Source organism: Octopus bimaculoides, chromosome 14, assembly GCF_046866305.1.
Source record: "Octopus bimaculoides isolate indiv1 chromosome 14, ASM4686630v1, whole genome shotgun sequence".
NCBI lineage: Eukaryota > Metazoa > Mollusca > Cephalopoda > Octopoda > Octopodidae > Octopus > Octopus bimaculoides.
Genome location: NC_142941.1, coordinates 29,358,903 through 29,369,274, shown reverse-complemented (window position 1 = coordinate 29,369,274; position 10,372 = coordinate 29,358,903). Strand labels below are relative to the sequence as shown.

At 35.9% G+C, this 10,372-nt stretch overlaps 1 protein-coding gene across 3 annotated transcripts; it reads right to left on the bottom strand.

Annotated features, from left to right (window-relative positions):
- Positions 1–5,603: 5,603 nt before the first annotated feature.
- Positions 5,604–10,293, bottom strand: LOC106875276 (uncharacterized). 3 transcript variants are annotated; one of them, XM_014923387.3, is made up of 2 exons: positions 9,915–10,293; positions 5,604–8,229 (listed from the first exon to the last, which is right to left on the bottom strand). In XM_014923387.3, exon 2 carries the CDS (start codon positions 7,874–7,876, stop codon positions 7,190–7,192), a length of 687 nt encoding a protein of 228 aa, XP_014778873.1. In that variant the 5' UTR covers positions 7,877–8,229; positions 9,915–10,293; the 3' UTR covers positions 5,604–7,189. The 3 variants fall into 3 exon arrangements, with proteins under 3 accessions (XP_014778873.1, XP_014778851.1, XP_014778859.1); XM_014923365.3 differs by having other exon boundaries at positions 10,139–10,293; XM_014923373.3 differs by lacking the exon at positions 9,915–10,293 and adding an exon at positions 9,658–9,894.
- Between the last annotated feature and the right edge of the window lie 79 nt (positions 10,294–10,372).

Below are 10,372 nucleotides of genomic sequence, written 5' to 3'. Positions count from 1 at the left end.
TGGAGAGGCCTTATTTTGCAAGTTCTTTGGTAGCTTCAATTGAGCCGCTGCCATGTAAAAAGCACCCATTACCATCTGTAAAGTGGTCAGCATTAGGAAAGACATCCAGCTGTAGAAACCACGCCAAAGCAGACAGAACTTGGTGCAGTTCTCCAGCATACCAGCTCCTGTCAAAACTTATGCCAGTATGAAGAACAGATGTTAAATGGTGATGTTTGTTTGCAAATACTTCTACTTTGTCCATAACAATATTTTCTAAAGAAAACTCAATTCCTATGTGAGAATAAATTTGTCTAGGCTATTTCACATCTTATTACTCATGATGCAGGTTTCCAGTTGGCTTCATCTAGGTTGTTATTTGGTTAACTTCTGGCTGAGTAGGTTAGTTTATAGCCAAGGAGGTGTAATCTACAACTGGCAAAATTAATCTAGTTTAAGTGTATACGATATTAAAGAAATAAAACTTGTTCTCATTATGGTATTACTTCTGTTTGGAATGTCTTTGTTTTAGTGTATATTTGTAATTTTACCTTGTTGCAAAGATTACAGCCATTAATATATTTCGCTGTGGGTAATGATGGCCTATAAGATAAAATTAGTCTTTTCTTTAGTTGTTATAGAAAGTAAAAGAGAGCTGTGGTGCTTCACTAACTTGTGAACTTAAAGGCAAATTTGTATTTGTGTAATAAATATTTTTTCAGTGTTGCAGTTACTGCCAAGGCAATATTACAGTTGTATTGTTATTTCTTGATAGTTAATTCTTCTCTATTTGTAGATTGTAGGTCACTAACTTCTTCATTATAGATATTTACATGAATGCTGTGTGCATGGGTGCTAGATGCATGTTGTGGATAGTACCTACAATAATGTTCTTGATACAGGAAAAAAAATAAACACTGAAGTTCATCATGACATTCTGGCAGTGAAATAGACAATTCATTGCCAATAGGAAAATGTTTTGATATTAAATCTTAAGTTTGAAGTTTTTCAACAGTTCACAATTCCTTTATTTCTTTGAAACTGCCATTCTCTAAGTCCTAATGTAGGAGTAGTAGTAGTAGTAGTAACTTCCTTTTCCAAATTTTGGCACAAGTCCAGCAATTTCGGGGGTGGGGTAAGTTGATAGCATCAACCCAGTGCTCAACTGGTACTTATTTTATTGGCCCCAAAAGGATGAAAGGCAAAGATGATGGGGTGGTGGTATCCTAAATGGGATACAGGTGAGTCACTTGGACCAATAATGGAATTTCTACAAGGTCATTTGATCAGCTGGATATAGCAGTAAGATCTCTCCTAAATAACACCCTGCCTACAAAGGTAAGACTTGAATATTGTACTCTAATAAAATTTGCTTTAAAAGATGGAATGATCACAACTGGAATTCCTTCAATTGTAAAGTCTGCTTAAGTAGTGCTCACTTGTGGGCACTACACAACAGTCAATACATATTGTATTGAGCCAAAACAGCTGGAACCACTCATTTTCTTTGATTTGACAAACTTCATATTTGATGTAGACTGTAGTGGTAAAGGAGTCCAGCATTCTTCTGTTTGGGTTTTGTAAGTTTACCTTCCCATCATGCATCCTTTTGTGTCTGACATGTGGTACACTACGCACCTGTTCAGGTTATTCATTTAGGTCCTTCACAAATTAAAATTCTTTGTGCAGGTTATTAATTAACAACACTATTCTGGATGTGTTTTATTCTTCGGCCTTCCAGCTGTTACTGCCTCATACATTTGTGACCATAAATTACATTGAATTTCCTCCAGTTCGGTAACTTTCAGCTTCACCTAATCTCTCCATTTTGAATTCTCTCTCTCTCCCTGTGTGATATAGTGGACATGTCCCTATCTCTCTCTGACAGGTACAACTTCCAATTGCTATCAGAAAATTAAAATTCCCCTTTTTCTCTTCTTGTGATATTGTGGTTGTATCTCTCTTTCTCTATTTATTGTTCCCACAGGTACTTTCAATTTCAGTTCTCTTAGAAATTTTCATGGAGGATCCTCCCACCTGTGCCTCATCTCCACCTTTGTGAAAGAGATTCAAGTGCATGTGCACATATTGATGCTCATGTTTGTTTATTCTACTCATATATGAGCATGTTCATTGGAGAACTATGGTTATATAATATATAACATAATTATATGTATGTTGTATCATCATCATCATCGTTTAACATCCACCTTTCATGCAGGCATGGGTTGGACGGTTTGACAAGAGCCAGTCAAGTAGAAGACTACCCCAGGCTATTATATTTGTTTTGGCAGGGTTTTTACGACTGAATGCTCTTCCTGACACCAACTCCACAGAGTGGACTGAGTGCTTTTTCTGTGGCACCAGTACAGGCGAAGTCAGTTTTGACATGGTTTTTACAGCTGGACGCTCTTCCAAACGCCAACCAGGAAATGGGGCATTGGAGGAGGGGATCTTGTGTCAGATAATGAAAGGTTAGTGTGTGACAGAGAAACAGATCAGAAACATGTGTCCTACTATAGAGGAGGCACATGGTTACCCGGCCAGAGAGAGAGAGAGAAAGATATTGCACTTGACAATATTACAACCTGTGAGTTGTCTATGAGTGCATAGTTATATGGGTACATGTAATGCATATAAGAGCCTGTGGGTCCTACATTCAGGTTTTTACATGTAATGCTTTGTTCATGTATGTGCTTATGTGTATGTATGTATGCTTATGTATCTATGACTATAGTGTGACGCTGATAATAATTCAGAAGTATATATTATCATGGTGTATATGGCAACTTCTACATTGCCGGAAAATAATTGTTGCTTTAATTATATTGGAAACCTCTCCCTCCCCTTCCCCTAGCAGTTGCATATCCATGAAGGCTTTATGGGACAGAAGGAAATTTTAATTGTAACTCATGCTGCAACCTGTACCTGCTTACACTAAGCCGAAGAACCTGCTATCTTCATGTAAGTGACCACAAAGACCTTTCCAGATGCTGAAAACATTTCTCCACCTTCCCAGATTCACAACCTCAGAGATGCCACAATCAACATTGGCACAATGAATGATAGGTCTGGTGGGATTGTTGAAATGCTTGAGCAGAGGCATGTAGATGTGTGCTGTGTACAAGAGGTAATGATGATGGAGGGGAGACTCATCTAGACTGCTTGCAGGCAAGAGACACAGATGGAAGTTCTGGGTGAGCAGCAATGAAAGGTTAGATGGTATGGGTATTCTTTTAGCAGAGAAATGGGTGGATAAGGTGATAGGTAGTCAGCATGTGTCTTAGGATCATTAAGCTAAGATTAGTCCTGTTTAACATAACGGTGTCATTTATCTCTGCATATGCTCCACATGTCAGATTTGCAGCTATTCAGAAGAACCATTTCTATGAATCCCTTCTGTGGACTACTTTAATGACGAAAGACAATGACATTCTCATTGGAGCAGGGGACTTCAATGGCTTTGCGAGAAAACACTCCAGTGAATTTACGGCTTTGGTTCCAGAAATGAGGAAGGAACAAGGCTGCTGGAGTTCTATGATGCAAACGGTTTAATGGTTTGCAACACCAACTTCAGAAAACCTGCCAACCCTCAGATCACTTATCTATCTGATAGGCACACTAGCCAGATTTACTACATTTTCACCAGAAACATGGACAAGACATATACTCATTAATGCAAAGTCCTTCCCAGATGAAGACTATGTAACTCAACTTAGATTAGTAGTTATTGACTTTAGGCTTAAGGTTAGAAGGATTCCAAGACACAAAATATGGAAAAGGTTTTAGGTTCAGTTCTACTGTATGGCACCTTCGGAAAGAGTATTCTACTACACCCCCAGGCTGATCAAAGCCTTGAGATTGGATTTGTTACACAAACTGAAAGAGACCCATCATAAGTATAAATATATATAAATGTGTGTTTCTGTGTTACTGTCTCCTTGCCTTGACAATCTGTGATGGTTGTAAATGAGTGTCACTTTTATGCAAGCTGAGTCCATTTCCAATCTTCCCTGAAAATGTGTGGTCAAGGGGAAATATTAGCTTATTTGGAAACAGGTGAGGCTTGGCGACAAGAAGGGCATCTCACCAAAGAAAAATCTACCTCAGCAAATTCCATCCAACCCATGCAAGCATGGAAAAGTAGATATTAAAACGACAATGATGATAAATACCTGGGTGTCTCTGATCCTCACAGGAATACTGTGGCCATTAGAATTTACCCCAAGTACCATGAAGATTTATTTGGGATTCTCAGCTGTTATCTTTTGCTTGAAGAAACTTAGGAAACACTATTATTTCACTGGTACTTTATATTAATAACCCTGGAAGGATGAAAGGCAGAATTGACCATGACAGGATTTAAAGTCAGACCACAAAAGGATGGAACTAAATACGAAAAACAAAAAAAGAAACAGCATTTTATGCAACAGTAAAGATTTTGTCAGTTCACTATGGTTGTTTAGCCCCAAGGTGGCCCTAATTATGCAAACCTATGATAAATGGCATTACAGCTATGATCTTCCAGTCTTTTTTTTTTTTTTTGATAACTAGGCTTAGTTTACCTGGGGTTATATTCAACATGTTACTTTTATGATGGTAGGGTTAATTAGAAGGGACCTTGACTGCCATTTCTATAAAGGTTGAGCCACTTACATAAGATTCCCTCATAATGTACACATCTCATACTACTATTGATTTCATTTTGCTTAGATAAAATCTGTTTCTCTGCTTTACATTCAGTTTATGTTTTGTATTATTTAGCTTCAACTCACTTCTAATATACGTAACATGTTTATGATCACAGGAGTTCTAGCTGTAACCATCCCATCTTTTCTTCAGACTTGGACAATGGAGTTACATTTAAGATGGTAGAGTATGATATGAGTGAGATTTGCTGCCACTTCTAATGAGTTGAGGAAATAGATTCCTCACATGCTCCACAGGTGCTGAAACTTTTCACAACCAATAAACTCAACCCCATCATTCCTACCCACCTCATACCTTGAAGGTCCACCCTAACACCACTATTTTTTATTGCTTTCCAGCTCCAACCAATCACCTACTATTCTCTTTTCTAAAATGTGAGTAGTCTTGTAGCACTTATACAGCAAAGAACCCATTCATCTCCAGCCCTTTTCTCCCATTTGTTACCCTTCTCTACTCATTTTCCTAGCAAAAAATTGCCCCATCTCTCTTGGGGTTTGTGGTCTTAAAAGCTGCAGCACAACCTCACAAATGCTGGCAGCACAAATAAAACACCCATTACATGTTGTAAAGTGGTTGGCATTGGAAAGGGCGTTCAATGTAAAAACCATGCCAAAGTAGACACTGGAGCACAATGCAGTCCTTGGGCCCATCAGATCCCTGTCAAACTGTTCAGCCCATGCCAACATGGAACATTGACATTAAATGTTAAATTACAGTAGGTTTTCCTCATTCTTCACTCCATGTTTCACTCATATTAGAATACACACTATGCTCGACTACCACTGAACACATGCTATATTTCCCTATGTACTCTAATATACCACCATGCTCCACATAACTCATGTTTCCCTATCATGGACATTAAATGAAATAAGAAAACAAGACACAACAATAAAGCACAACAAACCTCAAAGTATATCAAAAGAAGCATTTTATTGCAGTTTTTTTCCTTTTCTTTTTAGTTTCAATTATGTCAGACATAATGTAGTGAATTTGGTGCAGATTGAGGGAGTAGGAGGAGGACTAGATGTTTACTATGACATGATCTAGTATTTTGTTGTAAATCTAATATATGTTGTAAAACAGTTAACAGTAACAAAATGGAAGGTGGGGGGGAGGTGATTTGGTCAACTATACCTCTACTTACACATGAAAGTATTAAATTTCATGTGTACAATGGGAAATAACAATCAAATTATGGTGTTGATATAGCTTGTTTCTTCTGCTGGTACATAATGATCCTACTTTATTATTATTATTATTGTTGATTTGAATCAGGTTCATTCTTATTCCTGGTAGAATTTATGTGGGTAGTGGGTTACTACCTATAACATTAGATATTCACAAGATCCTTCAGATAATCTGTCTTGTCCCTAAGAGGCAAACTTTCTGCAGAAGCTCTACAGGACATTCTATTCCAATCTCATTCAACCATTTCTCTTCTTCTTCTTATTATTATTAAGGCATCAAGCTGGGAGAATCATTAGCATGCTAGACGAAATGCTTAGCGGTATTTCACCTGTCACTACATTCTGAGTTCAAATTCTGTCAATGTCATTTTTACCTTTCACCCTTTCAGGGTCGATAAATTAAATACCAGTGAAACACTGAGGTCAATGTAATCAACTTATCCCCTCCCCAAAATTGCTGCCCTTATTATTATTATTATGAGGGCTCATATCAGTCCCAATAGGACAGTGTCATATGACTGATGTGAGATGAAGACAGAAGTATATAAGTGCTAATTAACCCTTTTCGTTATCAATCCACCCAAGACTATCCCTAGTTCTATGACACAAACTTCCTGTTTTAAGGTGATCAAAATGAAAACCTTCCATTAAAATTTCATGTTAATCTGTGTTCCAAACCCCAGCTCAATAAATAAATAAGTTATTTCTGAAATTCATCATTATTTTCATCGATGCAAAGACAGCATATTTCAATAGAAACATGGTAACAAATATTATTCTTATACATGGAGGAAAGTTGATTGACTCAATTGTAGAATAGTTAACTCAGAATAGTTATCTTCAAGTGGAAATTCTAAGCATATTTGTTTCTTCAAAAAATTTTGATACCAACTTGCCTTTGGTTTTATCAAAAAAAAAAAATCACTGATGTTTAAATTATATTGAATTTATCTAAGAGTATTTTAAGTTACATTCCAAACACTATTTCATAAATGAAATACCTATTTCACTAAAGTGAACTGAAACACAGTCTGTGTGTTACATTAGAAATTGGGTCACAGTAGGGTTAAAAAACAAATTTAAAAGAATAGATGTCAGGGCCAGTAGATGCTGTGTCTTTATCCTGAGTTTTTTTAAATCCCCTTTCTTTCACATTGGACACAATAGCATTAGAAAATATCTTCAGATGCTTACTTAATAAGATTATTTGATACAAATGAGGAGATAATAATCACAATGAGATGTGTTTTTATCTCTAACAGGATTTACCAATGCAACAAAAAGTTACTGTTTCAATCAAATGAGATGGATCAATGTTCACTTTCTACAGGTTTCTTTGGTTTGTGGATCTTCTGGTGTATTTTGAGAGCAGTGCTTGACATAAAGCTTTTCTCACAACAATCACAACTATAAGGGCGTTCTCCAGTGTGCAAACGCCTGTGAATTACTAAAGTGGAATTCATTGAGAACTTTTTGTCACAATGTTCACAGTCATAAGATTTTGGTTTTAAATGAGTGAGTCTGTGTTGGGAAAGATGACCACTTTGTGAAAATGATTTTTCACAGTATTCACAATGATAAGGCTTCTCTCCGGTGTGTGTAAGGATGTGTTTAGACAAGGTAGAACTTTGAGAAAATGTTTTACCACAATATTCACAGTGGTATGGCTTCTCTCCAGTGTGTGTAAGAATGTGCTTAGATAGGGTAAAACGCTGAGAAAATGCCTTTCCACAATACTCACAATTGTATGGTTTCTCTCCAGTGTGTGTAAAAATATGTCTGGTCAAGTTAATCTTTTCAGTGAATGTTTTGTCACAGTGTTCGCATTTATATGGCCTTTCTCCTGTATGAATCCGCACATGACGTACAAGCTGTACATTCTCAGGAAATGTTTTACCGCATGTTTCACAAGTAAATTTTTTCCCACCAGAGAGCATTTTAGCTTTACATTTTAATAACTTTTGCAAAAACTCATAAGAAAACTGCTGATTTTCCATAGTTAAAGAATGATTGAAAAAAAAAGAGAAAAGAAGAAAAAGAAAGGAAATAACTTAAAAACAAAATGCAGTAAAGACAAAAAAAAAAGGATATGATGAAGTTTCAGAGGATGGGTCCAGCCTCCAGATTTTAGATTGATCTTAATAATATGGAATCAATTATTCAATTTTAAAGTGCTTTTCAGACTGCTTAGCTCTTACCAGCATACTACAAGCTGTACTGTATCTTTCAAAGGATAAACATGTTTGAGGGAAGCTGCAATGATCCAGTGAATAGATGATAATTTTGGGGGCCAGAGAGTTGAGAATTCTTATCTTGTTCTTGGAGTAAAGCACCTTTCTTCCAACCTTATCTGGAAGCAGAAAAATATTAAAAATGGACATAGAGAGAATTGTACTAAACTAAATAGAAACCAACAAGTAGTTTCATAAATTGTAGAACCAAGCTCAAATAATTTCACCACTCAAGAATGAAAGAATTTATAAATTCTTTTTGTTCTATATACTCTAAAAGAATGAGAAAAAGCTGATGATATCAGATCTATGAAAAATTAAGTAAATAACAGAAAATTAAATGACAACAAATATAACTGAAAACATCATTTTGTAAGATGACATAGCTAAATGAATTACAGACATCAGAATTAACAAGGGTAAAATTCATAAAGACAACTGACAGTGAATATTGTTAGCTTATACAAAAGTCATTATTTGGAGTGGGTCTTTAAAACTAAATTGATGATGATGACTGCCTGTAACTGTCATTTAGACATGATGGCCTATTGTCATCAACTAAACATTCTTGGTATGTCAATCAAATTTTAAAAACAATTGTTCATGTTGACACTTGTGCTTTGGGTTTCAACCTGGTGGTTATTTAGTCTCAGTTCACATAGAATGTCTTTTATTAACCACCCCACCCCAACAGAATGAAAGGATGGGGGGAAAAAAAGCAAGATTTGAATTTTATTTCTGCCATCCACCGACCTGGAAACATTTTTTCATTCAAGGCCAAGGATTCATTAGTCCGGTTACCAGTCAAATCTCCGTCAAATAATATCTCTACTGTCTTCAAACAGGAAGGCTACACAAGGTAATATAATCATAGAAACACCGAATTGAAGACGAGATGGAATGCCCTGACGGGGACTAAACCGTTCTGTACATTAACAGTAACATAATACCGAATGTAGGTTCAAGGCTAGCAATTTTGGGGGGAAAGGGGTTAATTGATACCTTCGCTGGTACTTATTTCATCGACCAACCCCGAAGGTGGATAACTAAAACTCACCTCAATAGAATTTGAAAGTAGAGCATAAAATGCCGGAATTTGTGTAAACAATAACACATAAATAAGAAGTCAACAGTGCTAATTGGATCAACCTTTTCGGTTTAACACATATTATATTGGCGATCTTTCGTTTTATGTAAGTAAATTATTTTAAATTAGTATTAAATACTGACTAAAGATATTACACAACTATAACAACAGTGGACCCATAGATTGCGATTAAGACCCGTTCATTGACAAAAAAACGTGCTAAATTGAGGAGCGGACTGGTGTCCACCCTCAACCCTAAAAAGTCAACTAAACAGATGTAAAAATATTGACACTGCAGAATCCTAATCTAGACTTCATTCGCTGTTAGCTATTTCACACATTTTTAGCTTGTATATCCTTTTATGTTTAGATCTTAATTAGATGGGCCTAATGAAAATAAATTGTCCATTAAATTCATAATCAGGTGAGTATAAACATCAACAAAACCTATAATAATTACTTTCGAATCTTGGGTGCCTTACAGGAACACACTATTCTTTAGTAAGCTTTTTTCCTGTCCAACATTCATGTTAACTTCGTAGTTGCCAGATTTGGGGGGAGGGGTCATAATACAGGTAGATGATAGGTTCATTGTATATAGAAAGAGGCATTTTAATTACATACTGCTTTTAGTTATTGAACGAAACCGAGAATTAAAACAATTTACCAAAATGAAACGAAACATAGTCACATAAAAAGTCAGAAATACATACGTACATAGATGTTAAAAATAAGTTGTAAGTAATTTTACGAAGAAAAATGAGTACCCAAGACGTGCAGAGTTATATTTATTATAATGAAGTAAAGTATTACTTGATTGTTTTTCTCGTGACTTTAAGTTTCATATTAAATTAAACAAATTCTTCAGAAAGCATGCATGTATGTTTGTATACACATTAAATATTAAAAGAAAAAGAAGCCAACAATTCGTTCCAACAGACCTTAAAAAATATAGAACATGAGCTAGAAGTTACTTTAAAGGTTTGTCCAGGAGTTTCAATTTATATAGGAGTATCTACATTCAGGAATATCAGAGTATCTATGATAAGCGATGAGTTAAAAACAACAAAGGCACAACGTCAAATGTTGCTGATTTATAAATTTCACTTCCGGTTCCGTCAGCAATCTTGTCAGTTGTCATTGTTGTGGCTGTTCTTTCTAGTCTGGAGTCGTTG